Raw genomic sequence first — 24,252 nt, 5'->3', positions numbered from 1 at the left:
ACTCTTGGGCTCAAGCAATTCTCTTGCCTCAGCCTCCCAAGTAGTGGGGACTACAGGCACCCGCCACAATGCCTGGCTATTTTTTTTTTAGAGATGAGATCTTGCTCTGGCTTAGGCTGGTCTCAAACCTGTGAGCTCAGGCAATCCACCCACCTCCTTCTACCAAGTGCTGGGATTATAGGCGTGACCCACTAGGGCTGGCCCCTTTTGGGTTTTTTGATCAAACATAAAAGCCCTACTTTCCTGCAAAAATTTAAAATTAGCTAAATCAGTCTCCATAGTACAATTCTGGGCAGGGTGGAAGTCTGCATTACAGTGCTGAAAGTGTTGTGAAAAAGAAATATGACACAAGCAAGCCAGTTGTGGCTGGGGTGAGTGGACCAAACTTAGTTGGGTGCTCCTAGCAATAAGGACCATGCCACAAGTATCTCTGTGCTCCCAGAGCCACAGAACTTAATTCTTCCTTTCTTTCTTCAAAATATATTTATGAAACGAGGAGTTATAGTTCATAGCCAAACAAGACAGATAAGGCCCCAGCCCTCGTGAGTACAGAGTCTAGAGGAAGAAGTAAATAATCAATTAATTGGTATTTTCAAAAATAACTTTGTTTTAATGGAAAATATGTTCTCGGTGTTCAAAATTCAAAGATTACAGAAACATACACTGTGGAAATTTTGTCATATACCTGAGACCCAGGTATCTCAGTTCCCCTTTTTGGAGCCCAATATTTCTAGTTTCTAATTTCTTCAGTATAATCAATGTGATCATTGGAGAAATACAAGGTTCCATTAGAGCACAATTGTGGGGTTACCTAAGCCAGTCTAGGGGTTAAGGAATAAATGAATGAACAAATGGCCACATACGGTATTTCCCTAAGACCCTGATTCTAGAGCAGAAAGAAAGGAGAAAGAGAAGGAAAACAGAGGAAGAACCACCAGCCATGAACAGCTAGTGCCTTAAGCGGTTGTACAGACATCAGGAGGCCATAGCATGCTATGATACCCAGGGCAACTCTGTCCTTTGCCAACCATTGGCCCAGACATCACTAATTGATCAAAGCAGCAGAAACATCCTTGGGGTGGTGTGTCAAGCTTCATGTTTGATCAAAAAGCCCAAACGCAAATGCGTAAGACTTAATGGCTGGCTGGTGTGGTGATTCATGCCTGTAATCCTAGAATTCTGGGAGGCCGAGGCTGGTGGATTGCTTGAGCTCACAAGTTTGAGACCAGTCTGAGCAAAAGTGAGACCCTGTCTCTACTAAAAATAGAAAAACTAAGTTTGGCGCTTGTAGCTCAGTGGTTAGGGCACCTGCCACATACACCAAAGCTAGTGGTTCAAACCCAGCCCAGGCCAGCTAAAACAACAATGACATCTGCAACAAAAAATAGCCAGGCATTGTGGTGGGTGCCAGTAGTCCCAGTTACTTGGGAGGCTGAGGCAAGAGAATCACTTAAGCCCAACAGTTTGAGGTTGCCGTGAGCTATGACGTCATAGCACTCTAGCTAGGGCGGCAGCTTGAGACTCTGTCTCAAAAAAATAACCAAAAAACTTATACGGCTAGAATATTCTGCAAGTTTATAAATAGTCATATATATACCAGATGTCATCCCCTAATTTTTGGTTCTGGAGAATAAGGGGCTTTGATGAAACTTGAAGCATGGGCTAGTGAGATTTCAGAGGGATTTGGAGAACTTTCTTCCCTCCAAGCTGCTGTAAGATTTTCTTTTCTTTTCTTTTTTTTTTGAGACAAAGCCTCAAGCTGTCCCCCTGGGTAGAGTGCTGTGGCATCACAGCTCACAGCAACCTCCAACTCCTGAGCTCAAGCGAGTCTCCTGCCTCCGCCTTCCAAATAGCTGGGACCACAGCTGCCTGCCACAATGCCCGGTTATTTTTTCGTTGCAGCCATCATTGTTTAGTAGACCTGGGCTGGATTCGAACCCGCCAACTCAGGTGTATGTAGCTGGCGCCTTAGCCTCTTGAGCTGCAGGCGCCGAGCCTATAAGATTTTCTATAGTGGAAAAGAGAGTAGGATAATAAATAATCATAAATTTACAATTTTTCAGGTAGATATTGTCTTGTTTTTTGAGGCTGAAAGAGAGACTGAGTGATTTGCCCAAAGTCTGGGGGCTGGGATTTGAACCCACACCTACCTGGTTCAAAGCCCTCCCCACCCATTGCATCTTCTTGCTTTCCACAGTGCCTGTGATACCTGATCAATACATCGTCCCCTTCAAGGCCCCTGGAGAGGCCCTCCATTCCCCTGCCCTACCTTCATCAAGTGTCCTGAACTTGCTGGGAGAAGTCATTTTACCTTTAAGGAGACTATAGGCACAGTACCTTGGGACAATGAGATTTCCAAGGGCCTAAAACAATATATTGAAACCCCTAAGACTGATTGGCTCCAAATCTTTAGAGAAAACTGCAAAATTAAAATGAATATTTAATAAAATAGCTATAGAGAAATTATGTCTACTTGTCAACTATACTTGAATTCAGCTCTTGCATAGATATATATAAATATAGTATAATAAAGATTCTTAAGAACACAGTGAACCATTTTTTCTCATTAAAATTCAGAATTGTAATAACCCTTTCATGATTTTTTTTAACAAGAAATGTATATCCCGTATGGAAGTGAGCTAGGTACATTTTGACATGGGGCTTCGCAAGGTCTTAGGAAGGACCTGAGGTGGTGGGAGGAACCTGGAGAAGGACAGGGGACAAATAATCATGGCAGAGACCTCCTGTCCTCACCTTCTGGCTGCTCCGAGATTAAGACCACAACAGCCAAGGTCTGCAGCAGCCAGCCTCACCCACAGCAATGGGGCCTGTCTGGATTTCTGTATCCCTAGTTTAAACAAAGGCCTGAGGGATGCCTGCCCAGCAGGCTGAGCCACCAAAGCTCTGGGGATCAGGAGGAACAAAGGCAGAGGGAAAGCAGAGTGCTGACAGGGCCAGAGGCCATCAGCTTCAGGACTATAAAGAGGGGGGCCACAGAGCAAGTGGCACCAGATGGAGACCCAGACTGTGCAGCAGGAGCTGGGTGAGTAAGGCCCCAAGGGGACCCTGCCCTTCCTCTCCTTCCCCTGCAGAGATGTCAAGCCCAGTTTTCCTGTCTAATGGCCAGAGCCTTCTAGGGTGGCTGGAGAGGAGTAAGGTACCCTGGGGAAGGCAACCTTCTCCTGTTAACCCAAAAGGAGTCACTCATGGCAATAACTGCCATTCTAGCAACTGTGGCTGAGGCCCCCAAGAAATGATCAAGGTCCTGAGGCATAGGAAGAAGTTGTAGGGGGCAGAAGCTGGGAAATATTGCTTATTTGGAGGTTCAGAATGGAAAGACATATCACAGTTTACACACAGCAGATCCTGGACGTGATCCCAGCCAGTGGGAGGGTCACAAATATTTGTCTTGAGTCAAACCTGATGTACACCTGCCTGTCTTCTTTCTTTCCTCCTATCCTCCCTCCCCTATCTTTCTTCCCTCTCCCATCCTCCTATCCTTCCTACCTTTGCACATACTACCCTTTTTACTGTCTTCCTAACCTTTATGAGCCTTGGTAGCCTCATCTGTAAAATGGGGATAATGATAGTACTGAGCTCACAGGCTTGTTGTAAAGATTAAATGCAATAATGCATGGAAGGCATTTAGAAGAGGTACTGGCATAGAGAGCACCACTGTTAAATGTTATTATTACCTTCTTTTTGTCTTCACCTTCCTTCAGTGAGTCTTTTTAGATGCCCCCCACTGCCACCTCCTGTCTCAACATGTGCCAGCATGGTGCTACAGCAATCATCCAGGAGACTCAGGCCTTGCTATCAAGATGCTCCACCAGTGCATATTCAATAGAACATACATCAGTACTGTGATGAGTTCTAGAAATCAAGTGAGATAGTAAGTGGCTGCTGGAGAAGAGGCAAGGTCAAGGCTGGGTGGGTCTTGGAGATGAAAAGCAGAAAGGGAATGGTAGCCTGGTCATGCACTGCAGCCTGTCACTTTGGATGCTGTGAAGAGCCAGATAAAATTGAGACTAGGAAGGGTCAGAGCCCAGGCTGCCCTTGAATTGAAGGTTGGGATCCTGCACTGCTGTCTGTGTGGCCAGTTACAGCAAGGGTATAGACTACATGGCTGCCAAGTTTACATTCAGGTGTATGAAACTGAGGCAATGCTGTCACCTTGTCAATTATCAAGAGGTCACTATGCCTTTACAGCTCCTGTCCTCTAGGTTTCCTCAAGGTGACAGCATTGCCTCAGTTTCATACCCTCCAATGTAAACTTGGCAGCCATCCAGTCTTGATAATTGTAGCATGTAGGAAGCTTTATCAATGGAAAACTGAGGCTCAGCTGGCAAGTGATAGAGCAAGGATCTCAACCAAAATCTGTCTTTTGGACTTCAAGCTTCCTTTACTTTTCCCTGTGCTCCCTCCCCCACAACCCATCCCAGAGACGATGTCATTGCTGTGTGTTCTGTCTTCCAGAAAGCCTTCCAACCACCAAGATGGCTCAGACCAACCCTATGCCGGGGTCCCTGGGGCCATGGAAGGTAAGCCTACCCCTTCACATGGAAAATGAAGGATCCAACAAGAGCAGGTGTGAGATGCTGCCACTGAGCAGGCCTCAGGGCTATACTTGTCCATGAGACAGTGACCAACCAATGAAATACCAGTCTGTGGGGGAAGGATCCACCCAAGGTCCAGATGCAGCTAAAGAAAGGATATCTTGGATGCCCCCTGTTTAGACAGAGGAAGAATGATTCTGAAAGCCAATAATGGGTGAGGAACAGGTAGTTTCCTAAGTCAACTATACTCCACACTGCTAACATCATCTTAAAATAGAGCAGCCCAGAGAGGGTTGTGCCCATGGAGAAAATGAGAGCTCATAAATGATTTGCCACCAGATCCCAAATAAGCCATAGGATCCAGGTCTCCTGACTCCCAGCCTGAGATTGGTTTTAAACATTGGCTAAAGTGGCTGATCCTCAGGCTTTTCACTGTTTCTCCCAACATTCCCTACTGTCCTCATTGGGTTAACTTTAAGGCCAGTTTATAGCTTTAGGAGTTGTCCGCTGGCGATGTCCAAGAGCCAAGTTTTAGTTCCAGGTATGAAAAGAGTTTAATCAACTCTCCCTTTATACTTTAGATTTCTACAGAGAATATGACTGGACAATCTAAGGGAGTTCCCGGGACTCCCAGAATCCTAGCCTTTGAGCTATGCTTATGCAGGAAACATGGTGAAATTAGAGTCCACAAGTCCTTGGTCCTTGACCTATCCATTGGCCAACCTATTGCCCCTGGCAGACCATTTGTATCATAAACCAATCCCCCCTCACTTTAATCCTAGCTTGGGCATATGAACACCACCAACCAGTGATGTTAATTCAAACCCCTTCCTACCCTGCCTACACTGGAAGAGATCTCATCAGGCATCCTGGGATATAGCTGTTGATAGAAAACACAGGATCAGATGCAAGTTAAGCTGTTGATCTGGGCCTCTGCTTCCTGACAGATCAAGTTCTAGCTCTCTTGCTCCATACAATTCCATTTCAGATAACCATCTATGACCAAGAGAACTTCCAGGGAAAGAGGATGGAGTTCACTAGCTCTTGTCCAAATGTCTCTGAGCGCAGTTTTGATAATGTCCGGTCCCTCAAGGTGGAAAGTGGCGCGTGAGTATGGACCTCAGTAGAATCAAAGGCCCCTTATTTCAGGTCCTTTTAGATATGGGATAATAAGGATAGGGATGGAGGAAGACAGAGGTTCCCTTAGATTCTAATCATTTCTTGAAGAGAGATCTCCATACTGAAGTAAGCTGTAAAGAAATTACTGCATGCACAATTTAGTACTCTAAAGCTAGAAGAAAATGAGTCTTAGTGGTTTGGCACCAGATTGGGGTGGGGGATTAAAGAAAAATATACAACAGGGAGGACCAGTGCTTCTGGAGCCCACAGGCTATTATCTGGGATTCCCTCAGATCAGCCACAGGACGCTGGAGTTTTCCTTGCCTATGGAAAATAGGTAGAAAGGAAACTGTCAAGCTGCAGCCTCTTTATGGCTAACTTTCCTCCCATATGTCCCAGAGCAGACATCGTTAGCTAAGTTCTCTATGAAAAAAGGAATTCAGGGGTGGCACCTGTGGCTCAAAGGAGTAGGGTGCCAGCCCCATATACTAGAGATGGAGGGTTCAAACCCGGCCCCGGCCAAAAAATGAAGAAAAAAGGAATTCAACCCTAGGACTCCACAGAAATATTATTTCCTAGTTAGTTTTCCAGGTATGTTTCTTGGGTTTTTGTTTTGTTTTTTGAGATACAGTCTCATTCTGTTGCCCTAGGTAGAGTGCCGTGGCATCATAGCTCACAGAAACCTCAAACTCTGGGGCTCAAGCAATTCTCTTGCCATCAGTTCCCAGGATGTTAAACCTTTGGTTAGTTAAATTTCAATCTTCTTGCCTCAGCCTCTCGAGTAGCTGGGACTATAGGTGCCTGCCACAACACCTGGCTAGTTTTTCTAGTAGAGAAGAGGTCTCACTCTTGTTCAAGGTGATCTTAAATTCCTGAGTTTAGGCAATCCACCTTGGCCTCCTAGAGTGCTAGGATTACAGGCATGAGACGCCATGCCTGGCCAGGTGTTTCTTGCTAATAGTTAAATCTTGGCAAAGGAGACCTTCTTGTTTTGTCTTCTGATTCTTGCCAGAGTAGTTGAGGCCTTTATCATCAGCCTGAAAATGCATAAGGAAAGGACTCTCCTTTGGTTTAGGCAGAACTGGTCATGTATGTGGATAGGCTTCCACAAATTGCTTGCCATCAAAATTAAGCTTTTTAGGCAGTGCCCGTAGCTCAGTGGGCAGGGCGCCAGCCACATACGCCAAGGCTGGCAGGTTCAAACCTGGCCCAGAACAGCTAAAACGACAACTGCAACAACAACAAAAATAGCCAGGCATTGTGGTGGGTGCCTGTGGTCCCAGCTACTTGGGAGGCTGAGGCAAGAGAACCTCTTAAGCCCAAGAGTTTGAGGTTGCTGTGGGCTGTGACGCCACGGCACGCTACCCAGGGTGATAGCTTGAGACTGTGTCTTAAAAAAAAAAAAAAATTAAGCTCTAATTTAGCCCTTTAAATGGATAACACTAACATGTCATCAGTAACTAAACCAAACTGTGAAACATTGAGCTGAAGTGTTTCAACAAACTAAGTACAGCATGAGGCAGGAGGAAAAAGGACCCACAGGATGACAAATAAGAGACGAGTACTATCAGCTGCCTATTCATCCTTTGCTTTCTTAGGAAGACACCAAGTCTGGCTAGAGCCAAAGCAAAACTAAGTCATTAGATCCTGAACCTTCAGCCAGGTAGAGAATGGGTGACTTGGAGAGAAAACTTTAGATTGGCTTTGCTAATAGACATTTATTTGGGCCAATGAAATAGATAGACCCTTTTGGTGGATAATCCGGAAACTAAATATTACCTTTACCAGTCTCCTTAGTGTAGCTGCCAGCTCATTCCCTACCTCTTGTGGTAAATTTATTACTTTGTACAGCTTTACTGGGATTGGCTTGGTATTTTACCCACAATTAACTTACCTAAAACGTAAGATGTCATCTCCTTGAGGGTATATAGGCTTTGAACACCATGAACAAACAGCACTACATGTCTTTGGCAGCTGGGTTGGCTATGAGCATACCAGCTTCTGCGGCCAACAGTTTGTCCTGGAGAGAGGAGAATACCCTCGCTGGGATGCCTGGAGTGGGAGTAATGCCTACCACATTGAGCGTCTCATGTCCTTTCGCCCCATCTGTTCAGCTGTGAGTCTCTAAATACAAATTCTACTTCTATGCATGTAAGGCATGTGGCAAGAGGGTGCAGATTGACATTTCTCATCAATTATGCTGAGAGAGAAAAAAAATAGTGCTTTCCCTTTCTCTGCCATTTGATTTTCCTCCACCAGGTGGTATTTTCTTTATTAAGCTAAAAGTAAGGGTCTTTTACAGGTGGCAAGAAGCAATACTCCAGAACCCAATCCACTGGTCAAACACTAGTGAACCAGTGAAAGCAGTTACCCTGTAGTAAACCTTTGGCCAGTTAAATTTCAATCTGTGTAACATTTTACTGCAGAAGCAGGGAGATGCTGAAGTAACCCTTTAGTAAGTGGGGACGTAAATAGGCCAGTCTTCCAGTATCTACCTTTGATTCATCGTAATTTTGTTCCCAACACTAACCATTATTCAATAATGCATCAGACTGGGGCACTTCTTAAGTCTTTAAAAAGTTCAAGCAGAAGCAGGATGACCTTCAGGGATGTGTTAAAATTGACTTCTATATTGCAAGTAAGGCTAGGCTAGAACCTTTCCAAATAGTCTATATATTCTCATGATTTTGACTAATGATTTCACCTTAGTTCAAAGTCTTACCAAAATTAAACTGGCAAAGTTAACCTAGATAGTTCTAAACTTAAAAAAAATTCCCTATCTGCAAGTGATTTCATCCTTTTTTTCATTCTCCTTCACCAAAAATGTACACACAGTAAAATGCACAAATCTTCAGTACATATGCTCATGAGTTTTGAAAAACATATACACCCATGTAACCAACACTTTAATCATATACCATATAGAACAAGTCCATCACCCCATAAAGTTTCTGGTATCCCTTTCTAGTCAATTGTTCCCCCACCATCAGGGTTAGTTTTGCCTGTTCTTGAACTTTATACAAGTTAGTATCTCCCCTTTAAATGCTTATGTAGTATCCATTTCCCCTCCTGGACATACAAGTTATTTCATTCACACACACACACACACACAAACACAATTTGGACTTGCTTTTTGTATTAATCTGTGAAATCTTTTTAATTAGTGAATATTAACCCCTTAGTTGTCTACATGTTGCAAGTATTTTTTCCCACTGTTGTATCTTCATTGGCGCAAAATATACTGGTTATTTGCACATTTTAAATATTAAGTATTTAACTTGGTTAAAGAAAATTTTGACCTTTTCTCTTGCCTCTTTTTACCATCAACGATCATGTATATCCTTTGGTAAACTAGAAAATATTTCAATTTAGAAAAATATGGTTAGGATAGCCACAACACTAATAATAAATGTTTTCAAACAATTTCTGGATTACAGAATCATAAGGAGTCTAAGATTACCATCTTTGAGAAAGAAAACTTTATTGGACGCCAGTGGGAGATCTCTGATGACTACCCCTCCTTGCAAGCCATGGGTTGGTTCAACAACGAAGTTGGCTCCATGAAGATACAAAGTGGGGCGTAAGTGCAAAAATAGAGTTGCAGTTCATTTTAAATTAATTGTAGATGCAAGCCTTGAATACTGTCAATGGTTGTGTTTTATAAGATTTCATACACACTGACATCACATTGGTGTAAATGTCACATTCCAGTCACTAGTAATTTTGAAACCCAAGTTCTTTGTGCCAACTATCACTGAAGGGTGCAGATTTTTCTTCACTTGGATATGCTTCCATGGAAGCATTTATGTTGACTACTCTTGTACCTTTCTCCATGATCAAGGTTAATCACCTAGTTGTAGTTATAATCATAGTATGCTTATGAACAGCGCCTGACACATTTAGGATGGTTATTGTTTTCTAAGCTTAAAAGCATACTGCACCATCGTGTTAAGAGTTCAGGTTTGGGGGTATTCACTAGTTTCCTAAATAGTTTTAATAATACAATGTGCTTTGGATTTCCTAGCTGGGTTTGCTACCAGTATCCTGGATATCGTGGGTATCAGTATATCTTGGAATGTGACCATCATGGAGGAGACTATAAACATTGGAGAGAGTGGGGTTCTCATGCCCAGACTTCCCAGATCCAATCCATTCGCCGAATCCAACAGTAGTGGATTAAAGCTCCACGTAAGAGAATTCCTAAAGCATGAGACCTTGCTAAGCACTATAGAATGAGTTTTATGTTCTGCTCACAGACACTGCTTTCAAATGTTAGCTGCTGAAATCCACAATAAATGTCATTTAAAAAAAAAAAAACAAACTTTGTAGACTGAATTAACTACCATGCTTTACACGGCTGAGAATATTTAAACATAACATTCCATAAAATTCCAAATTCCCATTTGTGTCCTTGGAAGTCACTTACCAGGTCGTGTTAATTTCTATCTTAAAAACCAATAACGTATACAACCCAAACATTATCAGTCCCAACACTGAAGGACACACTTTTGGTAAATGTTTTTATGTCCTTTCTCCGTGTCCTCTACTCTAATAATGTTGAAGTTAGCATTTTTTTTTCACCTGTGACAAATCAGTGCTTAAGAAACATTAAGAGGCTGGGCATGGTGGCTCATGTCTAGCATTCTCAGAGGCCAAGGCAAGTGGATTGCCTTGAGCTCACAGTTTGGAGACCAGCCTGAGCAAGAGCGAGACCCCCATCTCTAAAAATAGCAAGGCATTGTGGCAGGCACCACAATGCCTGGCTACTTCGGCGGCTTACACAAAGGAATTGCTCAAGCTTAAGAGCTGGAGGTTGCTATGAGCTATGATGCCATGGTACTCTACCCAGGGTGACACTGAGACTGTCTCAAACAAACAAAAAACAAAACGTGGTTTCTCCAGTGTGTATATTTCTACACAGTATGAATAAATTGAGTCTTGGCAGCTCTACATTCTAGTTGCTTAATTGCTTAGCTCAGTTTTGGTTTATTTCACTAGAAGAATGTTAAGGCTCAATGTTTTACAAAAAAGCAGGATAGTTACTCTCACAGCTGATTTTTCAATAAACACACTAATTCTAAGCTCTATAGCAAAAACAAACAAACAAACAAAAAAAAAAGGAAAAAGACGTAGGACTATAGTACATTAAAGATTTAAATTCTCTGCACGTGACCCTTTGAAAAAAAATCATAAATTACCAATGTCACAATTTAAACTTAGCTTTCGGTAGAGACTTTTTTAAAAATTAAAGCACACAAAAGACCTCGGAAACTTTAAAATTTTTTATTCAACAATGTACACTTATTTTGTCTCTTAATTTGATTCTACAAATGTCTCAAGTTTTTCTTCTGATAAAATAGGTAAATCTGGGTTGTAGCGTATTTGTAATTTTTATTTTTAAAACACTGAACATGAAGACATCAATAAAGGAAGTTCATTATGTAACTGACTTCCTCAGAATCCATGACATCAGAAACAGCTAAGCACTTAGCAAAGGGTATATTTTCTGGTCAGGGCTCTTATATCTAGAAAAGACCTACATTTGGGGGCAAAACAAACATTCAAACTTTTTTTCTTTTTTGAGAGAAGGGAAAATCCTCTAACGTAACTGTACTACACTAGTTATTCTTTCTTTCAGATTAAGAGGTAACTCAACTCCTAAGTGCCTATGTACACAGGACACAGAAATTACTCCTCCAATATGCTCTAAGACTGAACACTGCAAACTACTGACAGATGTGACAGAGTAGCCACAGCCATCTAAGATAATGCTTGCTACACTCCTGCACTTCTGCGTTTTAAGGCCATCCATTATTATTGGCCACCTTTCCAGTTTCCACTAGACAACTTAAGTTTCTAACAGCCACTGTTAATTAAGGTACAGTTTTGCTGTGTTTTTGAAGTCAGTAACATACATCAAGACTAAACTTGATGATAGTAACCCACTTCTATACATTGGAAAAGCTATAAAATTGAATTTTTTTTTTTTTTTTACATCTAGGAGCATAGTGGAAACCATTAGTAATATATTCTACTTAAACTTATTAGCCTCTAATAAGGTCTTGAAGAAATTACAAGGGAAAAAAAATCTTTTAGAAGATGATTTCACAAGACCTGGCCAATACTCTACACAATCTTTAAGTACACATATGTGTGAAATAAAGCTAGTCAGTACAACATGCAGACTGCAGTGACTGAACCAATGTGTCCAATTTCTAAACTTGGTCTAATCAGCCAGGGGTAAAACTTTTAAAAGATATACATACAACCTGTGCTTTGATCTTTCCACAACTGGGTGATTCTAATCTTCAAACCATGATTTTGTAAACCAAATTTATACTAAAGAAGGGAAGGTAAAAAGGTTATCCTACCTTTCAGCCAGATTTAAGACATAAAATTGTCACCGAGACCCACGTGACAAAGATCAGTTTGAAATAACTACTTCCCACTTCTATTTGCTCAAATAACAGAATATTTCAGTATTTCACTGAGAAGAGCATCCAGTGATTTGTAAAGCTGATAAAACTGCCCTGTATCAAGGAAAGCCCTTTAATAGATACAAGCTCTGATATAAACTGAACTTCTTTAGAATAGGTGCCAGTTTTCCTCTCTTCTAGTTCCAATAATGAGCCAGTCTAGACTTACAACTTTAAAGCTCTGTTTTCAAAGATGGTAAAGCAATGTAGTAAGGACAGTTAGGTCACTTTTGGTAATGACACACAGATTAAACTTTCAAAACATGTGCATAGCTTTATTCATCTACTTAGATCTAACCTTTTCACGGAGCTTCAGCAAAATTCGAGTGTGCAAAATGCATTTCTAAAACGTAATGCAAGCAAAGCTTTTCACATTTACACTGGCAGGAAATACAGAAAAACTAACAAGTCACATTAGGGAGAGTTCAGTTCTTTTTTTTTTTTTTTAATGACAAGAATTGCACAGTTTATTATTTTGAGACAATTGTTGCAGACATAAATATTTAAAAATTTCTAAGCAAGGTGCTTTAACAATAAAAAATTTTAAAGTTGGAAAGAGCCAATAACTTGGATCATAGCTCACACAGAATTTCAAATTAAAAGTGGACTCCATTATCTCCCTAGGTTTTGCAAACAATGCTTTTTATAACACTTTTAAAAATAACACTAAAGGAGACAGCAAGCTGAAACTTTTTCAAAGCACACAAGAAATGGTGTCATCACATTACCTGAAGGTGCTGAGGGGGGAAGAAAAGGGAGTGAAGAATCCTTTTACTATTTCCCACTACTTAACAGCCACTAACAGACTAAGAACAACAAAAACAAAAACAAAACAAAAAAAGAAACAAAAAAGAGTAAATCACTTCCCCAGTTTATAAAATAGTTCCAGTTTGACAAGATCTATAACTTTAAACAGAGAGCACCAATTGGGCGATAGAATGAGCATTTCATACTGCATAAAAATTAGTGAGGTGGTAAGAACCATCAAACTATCTCAGGCATTACTACATGGCCTTTCCAATTTTTTTTTAAAATATACATGCAAGGCACATTGATATAAAAATAGATCTCTGGCCAACAAATATATTAAATAAGCAAATTAAAATTTTGGCTTTGCAATATTGGCAACATCAAAATATAACCAGATAGCTTTGGACCGTACATCTTTCTCATATTCCTCCACCTCATTTGTTGTTTTATCCCCCATTACTTTGGGTTCAATCTCCTTCAAGTTTGGGTATGTGCTTGAAAACTGACTTTTCCTATTGTCAAGTAGCATTCCTACTATACTTAAAGTTTACCTTTGCTAAGTAAAAACATACTACAGAAACAGAATAGTTGCAGTTTTGATTGACTTGATTAAGTTAAATCTGATTGGTTCAGGGCAGCATTATTTCTCCTCTGTATATAAACCAAAAAAAAAAAAAAAGTCTCCAGCTTATATAAACAAATGTTTTCTTTCTAAAAGATCAGCAACAAACCAATGATACTACTTCCTTTAAGCCATTCTTTCCAAATTCCTCTTCTTGAGACAGAGGGAGTAATAGAAATAAAGTTAAGATTTAAAATATTTTCAGTAGTAGAAGACATTAAGGCCAAAAAGTGTAATATTAATAGAATTTTTATTTTCCTAAGTTATTGTCCTTCATAGGCCAACACCAACTATGGATGAGTTACTTGTACTGATTCCCTCCCAAAGAGAATTTTAAAATTCACTCACTTTTGTTAGTGGCTGTGCTACAGGAAAGGTATCAAAGCAACCTATAGTACATGTATGGTATATAGTAATGTAAAAAGTGCATCACATTCTTGATTCTCAGTTTCTCATAGCAGCAGCAGAATTAATCTAAGACAGAAAACTGTTGTATTTTCATTCTAAAATGCAATAATACTTAGCGAAATGTATCAAGATCATAAAAGGATCCTCTATTAAGGATAAATGAAAAAAGACTAATAATAGACAAATGGGTAAACTAAAGGTATTCATTCATATTTACACACTAAAACCACTTTTGTTAACACGAAATCTTTACATCTAACAAAATTAAGCATTTTAAGAATAAAGCAGATGCTATTAAAACAGTATCCATTTTTGGAGCCTTTGATTAGCACCGGGGGGGGGGGGGATGAGTATATGGATAGCTATATAATTTATCTCAAGTTGGTTTGTTGGTCTCCAGAGTACAACTCTGATACACAGTTTAAATAAAACCAAACTGGAAAATAAATGTTTGTAGTTATTTTAATAAGGCTGTAGAAAAGGGATACTGCAGTTATTATAAAATGGCTTAGAACTCTGGACATAACAAAATTTTATAGATGAACAGGGTAGTTGGAATCAGGAACCCCAACACATATGAAGATGGTTGTTCCGGTAGTTTCTAGCCTCTAACTGCTATTTGACATTCCCACTAATGCAGAAGCAATATACCATTCACGCTTCATTGGGTGTTTTTATTACAGACAACATAAAACTCTATTCATACTATTGCTGGCATCCTTTACTTTCTTGAGCAGCAAAACATGGGGAAATTTCATTTAAAACCCAATAAAACAGTGCTTTTGAAAGGAGTGAACTATTCATCATTTTTTAAATCAACCAAGGGTGGGCTTGGTTCTTATGTATCTGAACAGAATCAAAGTAGAAGCCCATCTTTTTACCATAAAAGAATCTTGGTGCTCTGTGGATTTATTACATTAACAAAAAATTACATCAATATTAAGAACTAATGCTAACATACGTGTCTTGGGCAAACCTAGAGTAGCTATTTATGCTTCTAGTCTTGTCCTTTGCCCCTCCCTTTTAAACACATATCAATACTTTGGGGGAGGGCATTTGAACAGCAGATACTACCTTTTCTTTAAAATGAACAGTTAAATCACAGGTAGGACTATTAAAAGACATTATCAGAAACTACCTTGACTGGTACAACATCAACAAACCTGATCATAATAACTATTATGCATTCTATATGTGTCTCACTATAGCATACCTGTACTGCAGTTAGCATACATATACAAGAAGAATGTGTTATTGGAGTAACTGGCCCAGTGGCTTAACTATACCCATAATCCTTACAGAGCCTTGCAAGAATGACTCCCTCCTTATTTAGTGGAATTTAAAGTTGAATAAAGTCCTCTTTCAATTTCCTTGCTAGTGGCTGTTTTGGAGATGACATATAATTTCACACTAAATGGCTTTTCTGTGTTTAAAAAAGCTTACAGAAATTACAAATGAACCATTAGATGCCTCTGATGTGGATAAGCAACAAGTCTAACAACCAAGTATGAAACTACTGCTCCTATGTATGTTTTGTGAAGAAACATTTCATACTGGATAACTCCCACAGTTGAGGTTTGTCATATTTTCCCTAAAAACTGTTTTAATGCAGCACTTTTCCTTTCTAAAGTTTTTGTAGACTGAGTGATGACTAGATAAGCAGATGATTGAGGAAGACAGCAAAATTCTAAAATGGAAACTCTCCAGCTATTTCAGGGAAAAAAAAAAAATCAAACTGTCATTAATAAATTCCTAATTATTAGCTATCACCATCTAGAAAGCAGAGGAAGAAAGGCTACTATAAATGCTATAAATATACTTTATGTGAAGGTTCATTACTAAAGAAGTTAGAGGACTGGCTAGGCAATTAAATTCAGTTTAGCAAAGTGGAAGCAAATAAAGAGAAAGATAAACACACCCTGTCTTTTGTGGGAATGGGGGATTATTCAAGACATCTACAGGAGTGGTATGTGACACAGAAGCCTACAACAATCAAGACAGATTTAAAAAGAAAATTTCACCCATAATTAGTATCTTCATAGCTATTAAAAAAATAGGTCGATTTCATTCTTAGTGCCATTTTCAAATACTACCCTTTTAAGGATTTAAACCACCTGACTTTATTCTGTGTAATGAAAACAAATGGCACAAAATAAATACAAGTTCATTCTCTGAATACTAATGTATTACACACATTCATTTACTAACTTAATACCTGCATCTTTTGCTCACACACAAGCACTCAAAATACATACATATGTACACACATACCCCTTTTTCAGTCTTACAATGGAGGGACGTTAAAAATCCCCTCTAGACTGTATTTGGTTTATGCTACAGTACTAATACTCCGAGTTGAAGGAAAATTCTTGATACCAAACAGTAACACATCAATGTTATATAAATGTGCTAAATTAATCACAGCTGAAGTTTGTTTAGAAGCTTACACAAAAATAATCAGAAAACAGATCAACTCTTAAAGATTTTTTTTTTTAATAAGTGCTCTGTAAGGAATTGTGTGAGGACCTAAGGAGAAAAAGATTGCAACAAGTAGAGAGTTAAGTGTTACCAAACAGCACAAAGGAAATGTGTCCCAAAGTCCTGCTTGTGACTAGGCAATTAAGTCCATTAAACCCAATGCCCCCAAAATACTGACAGTTAATATAACAGGGCACTAAGGTTCCCGGAAAGTTAAGTGACATTCCTAACTATATACCTCTAACCATATAATCAAGAAAATTTCGGTGAAGAAATCAAAGTGAAATGTTGCATTGTTTTATTTAGAAATGAGACTCTCAAAAACCTTTGGACAAACAGAGAAGGGATACATTCTCTTTTTGGCTTCTCTGAACGTGGAGGCCTGAGGGATATGGAAGGAAATTAAGATAGCGGTAACTTTCTAAGATATTTATTTAAGTGTTGCTTCTAAGTTAAAAAGCCCAATTCAGATGGGGGCTGTTTTTTATTTTATTTTTTCCTTTTAAAATATATATGCATTCAACCTCTGTATGTCACAAACCCATATAGTTTCTTGTGAGTTGTGAGACAGAAGAAAATTCCAGGCAAGCAAAATGGACATTAAAAAAAAGGGGGGGGGATATGGCCCTAAGGCGACAAGTGGTTACACAAGGCAATTGAACACACAGCAGAACTTTAAAACCTGTAAAACAAACTGGAGCCTTTTTTTCCCTTTAATCAACCTTGTATCTTTTTTTTTTTAACTTTTTGAAATTTTTTATTTAAAAAACACAAAAACACAGACTTTTTTCACTTCAGTATGTGGTATGTTGTATTTTCCAGTTTGTTCAATGCTTTAAAGCTCAAGGATGCCTCTGCTTTCAATTGTACATGGGCCTGAAGCATCCTAGCTTTTGGCAAGCAGGCAGGAGACTCAACAAAAATCAAAATAGGAACAAGGCAGACTAAATGCAGGGCACATCTGTAAACATATTATACATTTGAAAATTACAATATCAGTAAAAGTGATACAGTTTACAGGTGAAATGAAACTATCTGGAACTGGCCTACCACAAGTTTCTGAACCTGGACTGATAACAATAAGTTATTTTTATATATATATATTATGTATAAAAAAGTTTTGTTTACATCAAGTGGAATTGGCAATCCATGCTTATACTTTTAAAATCTAAGCAGGGCAGAAATCCAGACTAAAAAGATATTTTCTCTACTCTATGTTGAGTCCAACAGCTTCTTTCATGAACTACTTGTTAAAAGTATCAAATAATCAACAAAAACAAAAACCCATCCATACTACCAGTCGCTCAAAACTGGACAATTCCTTAAGCAAAGGGGTAGAGCAAAAGTAGTTACTTTCTCCCCACATACCCCAGGGGATTCAGCCTACTTTTATTAGAAGACTACAACTCTTTATATAAATGCCCTGCTATTTTAACCTGTATTTGACATACATGGATATACTAATTTCTGTGTGTGTGTGCGTGCGTATGTATGTGTGTAATGTGATGCTATGTCAGGCCAGACAACTTGTTATTATGCCACTAACATACCAATCTTAATTGGACCCTTAATTTCTGCACACACACAAATAAATTTATTTTAGCATGCTATACACAAGCTGCAGTGCAACAGGATGGTAATGTGATGATGAGACAGGGCTAATGCTCTTCTCTACCCAAAAGAAAATTTCCAGAATTTCACATTATTTTCCTTAAAAACCCATTTTGCTCTAGTACTAAAATATATTTATTAAGATATAACTAGAAGCTAATAAGCTCAGAAGTATAGTTTGCATGAAAACACACCTTCTACAGGCAAGGTTTATTACCTCCTCACTGGCTAAAAACATGACGTTTTAGTTTTTATGGACATTTTTCTTCCCCTTTTAGATTTTGCTGAGAAATTAAAAGAGAATTTACAGAAAGTACAGAAATTTCTCCTAGATGTTTGATGAAAAACAAGGGAAACAGCACATTTAGTGTTAGTGACAGAGAGCAAGTCTGGAGCACCTACAGTTGGAAAGCAGATTATATTTTTTGCTCCCAGTTATACAATTACATTAAAATATGGGCACAGGAAAATTTTTCCATATTGAATATCCAAACCAATTGCTTGTTCTGCAACTTTTAAAAAATGACACTCATGGATTCTTCAGTTGTTATAGTCCAATAGGTAACCAAAGCCAAGTTTAACTATGTACCACCAACTATTCCAGAATTATAGAACTTCAAGGCCCTCCCTTATCCCCACCCCACAAAAAATAAAAGGAAAGAAAATATTCCCCTAACAACCCATAGAGGCTGCTTAACTCCTGGCGAGACATGCAAATCATATTCGCTAAAAAAATACACCCCTGCAAACTTCAAGGCATTTATCCAACATTCTCGCAGGGTTTAAAGTAAAACCAAAAGATCAAAGGAGGAGTGGGGGGAAAATGTTGAATCATTCTGGGTTCCCCGTGATTAGTGTATCACTTTAGTCACAGAACAAAATACAGAGATCTTTTACGTGGATTTGCCTTTCCAGTGGGTCATTTGTTGCCCAAGTTGATGACAGCAGGAACTTTAGAACCACACTTGTTAAGTCTGTATTCATTAATCACTTGCATTCACACTTAAAAACAAAAACAAAAGAAAGAAAAAAAAAACAAAAACAAAAACTATTCAGTACCGGAGATTAAATAACCATGTGTAGTCTCTTGAAATAAATTTGATTCCTTAAGAAGTCTAATTACTTTCAGTTGCCTTTTTTTAAATAACTATATATATATATGTATATATATATATTTGTATATATTATCCTGTGATTCTACTTATGGTTCCTCTGCTGCGTTGAAGATCTAGGAGCATAAAAGCCTGCGTCCCCCATGAACGGTGGCTCTAATGCTGCAGAAAGGTTGCAAATAGGCAGTCTGGTCCTTCATTGATCTGGACTATCCATGGCTTCATTGTAAGTGATTATCCTTTTGGGATCTGCAGAGAAGGTTAAAAAAAATAAATAAAAATAAAGTCTGGAATCTCAAAACAAACCCCAAATAACCACCGTTTAAATTGTCCCCTTTCTATGAAAACACAACTTAAAGGTCGTTTCTCTCTATATTAACACGTTATGGTTTCTCAACCCAAAATGTAGCTGTTTTTGCATTCCAATAAATTCCTAGTTACAGGGCCTTCTAGCCAATGAGAACCCTCAAGTTCTAAGATCAGAGATAGCTGAGTTTAGTTACTAAGTTTTCTTAATGTGTTTCCTCCCGCTTTTTTAAAAAAAAAAAGCAGGCAAAGAAAAAAGCTTAAGTCACCAATGATCTAATACAAAACAAACACTTGGATTTATTTTCTTTTGCTGGTCTCAGAGAATGAAGTCAAAATTTATTTATTTACTAATTTTTTTTTCTTATTTTGAGACAGAATCTCAAGCTGTCACCTTGGGCAGAGTGCCATGGTGTCAGAGCTCACAGCAACCTCCAACTCTTGGGGCTCAATTGATCCTTAGTTTTTCTTTTTCTTTTGAGACAGAGTCTTACTATATCCCCTTTGGTAGAGTGCTATTGCGTCACAGCTCACAGCAACCTCAGACTCTTGGGGCTTAAGTGATTTTCTTGCCTCAGCCTCCCAAGTAGCTGAAACTACAAATACCTGCCACAGTGCCGGCTATTTTTTTGTTGCAGTTTTCATTGTTGTTTAGCAGTCCCAGGTCAGGCTGGCACCCACCAGCCTCAGTGCATGTGGCTGGCGCCACAACCACTGTGCTATGGGTGCCAAGCCTGGTCTCGAACTTTTGAGCTCAAGCAATCCATCTACCATGGTCTCCCAGAGTGCTAGGATTACAGGTATGAGCCTGTGAGCCACTGCACCCAGCTGTCAAAATTTATTTTAACCAGTGTGGACTGTCTAGTAATAAGAAACTGTTCAAGTAAAACCTAGCACCAAAAACTATAGTAGTTTGGCAGAACTTCCAATTCAGTCCTAATCACGATTTATTCCTTCCTAATTTCTCACAGTACCATTCTCAGCAACAGAAAATGCCCAGGGATTACCTACGTTCAAGACATAAAACTGTCAGAATGTGTCTGGACAAAGACTCCAGGGTTATTTTGAAGCACTATCTGAAATTCCTATTCATAGGCCCCTCTTTGTGGCAGTGGTTTTATTTTATACTATTTCTACCCAACACAGAAAGTTCTGAAAGTACACATGCTCAAAAGAATATAAGCAAAGCGATAAAACCTGTCATCTTACAGAAAAAAAATTTTTTTTAAACTAGAGTTGCCTAGGCTAGAGTGCATCAGCCTAGCTCATAGCAACCTCAAGCTCCTGGGCTCAAGTGATCCCCCTGCCTCAAACTCCTGAGTAGCTGAGACTACAGCCATCTCCTCTAGAACCCAGCCTACTTTTTTCTATTTTTAATAGAGGCTGGAGTCTGGCTCTTGCTTAGGCTGACCTAGAGGATCTTCCTACATTGGCTTCCTAGAGTGCTAGGATTGTAGGCATGAGCCACTGCACCCGACCCCTAATGGAAAAACTTTAAAAGCCTGAAAATATTGGAAGAATTCAAGCTCACCCCAATTCACGAATCAATCTAGTTAGTTTAGAGATAATATCCTTTCTGGGACTCCAAAGGCCACCCACTGACAACCTGCCATGAATATAGTAATGCTCACTCCTAACACTTAATAGCTATTTCACAATTTGCAGGGTGTATTTTCTAGTCTAGCTTCTTTCATTTGTCTTTGATTAGGAAGGTTAAAAAGAAAGTAACTCAGAATAATTTAAAGCTTGCATAGCTGCCATTACAAAAACCCTGACCTATAACAAGGGGGAGGGCAAAAGAGCATGTTGGGGTATCAGGGGAATCAACACTGTAACCTTTAGTCGTACCACTTTCTAGCTTATATTTCTAGCTTATTTCTCTAGGCCTCAGTTTCATAATAAGTAAGATAGAAGAGAATTTCTAATGTGCTTCAAGACCTGAAAGTCTAGGAATTTCACAAACATTAACTAGCATAATAAAATAAGGGTAGGATACAATTGAGGTTGAAGTATATGCTCTGAAAATCCAAATCTATTAGTCAGCAACTGGTTCTCCAACCAAAATTCTCGTTTCATGTATTCCACAACAAACATATTCTAATATATTTGGTAAGAAGGCACACAATTAGTATAACCAATTAATTTCTAATTATTTTTTCAGAGAAAATATACAGCCCAGATAAGTTTTCTATACAGCCCATATTTTTCTAAACTGAGAAAAATATTAGGTTATCCCTTGCCTACCACACAAATATAAAGACTGACTAAAAGTGGAAACAATCCTGTTGGTTTCCTAGATTAAAAACTCTTATGATGGCTGGGTGCCATGGCTCACACCTCTAATCCTAGCACTCTGAGAGGTCAAGGTAGGTAGATTCCTTGAGCTCAAGACCAGCTCTGAACAAGAGCAAGACCCGTCTCTACTAAAAATAGAAAAACCAAGGCAAGTGGATTGCTTGAGCCAAATAGTTAAGAGGTTGCTGTGAGCTATGATGACGCCATAGAACTCTACACCAAGGGTGACAGTCTGAGACTCTGTCTCAAACAACCCCCCCCCCCAAAAAAGAACCCAAAACAAACAAACAAACCAAAAAACTCAATTTACTGTTTTACCTTACTTTCATAGTCAGGGAAGGAAAAACCATTCAAACTCTTCATCCAGCAGAAGAGGACTTTCATATATGCTCTTTACTTAACACTATTACCCCCACCCACTCCTCAGCAGTCCTAATATGGTAGCTAGTGATTTTTGACTGCAATTATTGAATAATTCAAAATACAAAGTCTAACTATTTGGCAGGTCACTAATCTGTTATTCTCACCCAAAAATAACATACTGTGATTACTGACTACTATTAACAATTCAAATAACCTAACCATTCTTACCTTGCTTCTGCAAATTCCAAACAGATTCCATTTCTGCAAAAGAAAAAAAAAAAAAAGAATTATTTTATAGACAAAGTTTTATTGAGCTTGAAGTTGTTTTTTGTTTTAAATCTTAAAAACCTAGACTGATTACTGCTGGGCTGGAGAAAGAGTTAAAAATAGCACAGTTCTAAGAAGCTCCAACAAAGCATTCATATTTTCCTATAATTCTTAAGCATCACCTAGGCTGTCCAGAAGGGTTGATTATAAAAAGGCAATTATCTGAAATCAAATTGCCAGAATAATTTTGTCTTCACAGGTAGCAAACACATGCTATACAAGCATGCTACACAGATAAAATGACATGTCTCAATACAGCTCATCATAATTAAAAAAACCCAAGTACTTCTTGGCAACCATTACCCCTGAATGAAGTGCCCAACTCTTCTGGATGAAACATTCATCAATTTTGATCAATTAAATTTAACGCTTAAATAGTTTAACTACTCAGGCAAATGGTTCTGACCTCTAAGTCACAGCTATTCTCAGTTTAAATCTGTAAGGTCAAAATGTCAATCCATACCCATTTATTTGCTCCAACTTTATGTCTACACAACATGCTTGCTTTGGCATCTGACAGTAAGGGAAATACATGCACAACCAAACTAAAGTGACACACAGAGAGAAGGCAGTAAGGACTCAATCGGGCATACCAGAAAACTTCAAAGGGTATCCTAAAGTCTTAATTAAAGAAGACAGCTGGCCATTATACTACAAGAACCAAAGCAGTAGCTCTTGAAAGGAAATATTTTACTGAGATTACTGAGTAATGGGAATAAAATACAACAAACTACTGAGAATAAATATTCTTTCTGTAGTCATACAACTATCATTTTAAAAAGATAAAAATTATTTTTATCCTGTATAACTATATTCTGTTTATCAGATAGCAATTATACTTAAAGAAAACTGAAACTAGAGCTTGTTAAGATGGTATATATCTGGACATGAGTTACAGTTAAGGTAGTTCCTCCCCTCAAGTAAAGTATATAGATCTAAAATTATGACTTTCTTGATTTATATGTGTGGATGGGCAAGTGATCAGTAGAATCACACTTTCACACCTATCACAAAAATCAAAACCAAAACCTTCTTAAAGCTGAGAAGACTTTGTTGGTTTTGTTTTTGTTTTGAGACGGAGTCTCAAGCTGTTGCCCTGGATAGAGTGCTGTGGTGTCACAGCGCATAGCAACCTCAAACTCTTGGGCTTCAGCAATTCTCTTGCCTCAGCCTCCCAAGTAGCTGGGACTACAGGCACCCACCACAACGCCCAGCTAATTTTTTGGTTGTAGTTGTCATTATCGTTTGGCAGGCCCTGGCTGGATTCGAACCCACCAGCTCGGGTGTATGCGGCTGGCACCCTAGCCACTTGAGCTACAGGCACCTAGCCTGAGAAGACTTTTTGAAAATTTGTCACAAGATGTTTGGATCAGTAGGTCTATTATTCAAAATTAGCAAATTATCCAGATAAAATCCCAATCTATGGGCTCAGCATCTGTAGCTCAATGGCTAGGGTGCTGGCCACATACACCAGGGTTAAGCAAGTTTGAATGTGACCTGGGTCTACAAAACAACGACAACTACAAGAAAAAACTAGCCACGCATTTGTGGGCACCTGTAGTCCCAGCTACTTGGGAGGCTAAGGCAAGAGAATTGCGTATGCCTAAGAGTTTGAAGTTGCTGTGAGCTGTGATGTCACAGCAATCTACCAAGGGTGAAACAGTAAGACACTGTCTCAAAGAAAAAAAGAATCCCTGGGGTGGCGCCTGTGGCTCAAAGGAGTAAGGTGCTGGCCCCACATGCCTAAGGTGGTGAGTTCAAACCCAGCGCTGGCCAAAAACTGGAAAAAAAAAAAAAAAAAAAAGAAATGGAGAACCCCCATCTATGTA

The 24,252-nt window shown here is 39.0% G+C and overlaps 2 protein-coding genes across 2 annotated transcripts in view; one reads left to right on the top strand and one right to left on the bottom strand.

The window, feature by feature from the left end:
* Nucleotides 1–3,007: 3,007 nt before the first annotated feature.
* Nucleotides 3,008–9,992, top strand: CRYBA1 (crystallin beta A1). Its single transcript, XM_003797128.1, has 6 exons — nt 3,008–3,043; nt 4,477–4,541; nt 5,545–5,663; nt 7,650–7,791; nt 9,113–9,255; nt 9,700–9,992. Exons 1-6 carry the CDS (start codon nt 3,013–3,015, stop codon nt 9,845–9,847), a joined length of 648 nt encoding a protein of 215 aa, XP_003797176.1. The 5' UTR covers nt 3,008–3,012; the 3' UTR covers nt 9,848–9,992.
* Nucleotides 9,993–12,399: 2,407 nt separating this feature from the next.
* Nucleotides 12,400–24,252, bottom strand: part of NUFIP2 (NUFIP2, FMR1 interacting protein 2) — a 36,183-nt gene continuing 24,330 nt past the window's right edge. Inside the window, exons 3-4 of the mRNA XM_003797127.3 lie at nt 22,325–22,357; nt 12,400–19,381 (exon numbers count right to left, since the gene is read on the bottom strand). Of these exons, the coding sequence (XP_003797175.1) occupies nt 19,329–19,381; nt 22,325–22,357 (86 nt within the window). The 3' untranslated portion in view covers nt 12,400–19,328. The remainder of the gene's footprint in view (nt 19,382–22,324; nt 22,358–24,252) is intronic.

The sequence above is a fragment of the Otolemur garnettii genome, unplaced genomic scaffold, assembly GCF_000181295.1.
Source record: "Otolemur garnettii isolate 467f Iridium unplaced genomic scaffold, OtoGar3 scaffold00112, whole genome shotgun sequence".
Classification (NCBI taxonomy): domain Eukaryota; kingdom Metazoa; phylum Chordata; class Mammalia; order Primates; family Galagidae; genus Otolemur; species Otolemur garnettii.
The sequence above is the reverse complement of the archived record's forward strand: the minus strand, read 5'-3'. Positions and strand labels throughout refer to the sequence as shown.

What these genes read in the sequence shown, in the direction of transcription:
- CRYBA1 (XM_003797128.1), top strand. Translation starts at nt 3,013, where the DNA reads ATGGAGACCCAGACTGTGCAGCAGGAGCTGG. An exon ending in CTCAAGGTGGAAAGTGGCGC is followed by an intron (nt 5,664 to 7,649) that starts GTGAGTATGGAC and finishes TGTCTTTGGCAG; the next exon opens with CTGGGTTGGCTATGAGCATA. An exon ending in ATGAAGATACAAAGTGGGGC is followed by an intron (nt 9,256 to 9,699) that starts GTAAGTGCAAAA and finishes TGGATTTCCTAG; the next exon opens with CTGGGTTTGCTACCAGTATC.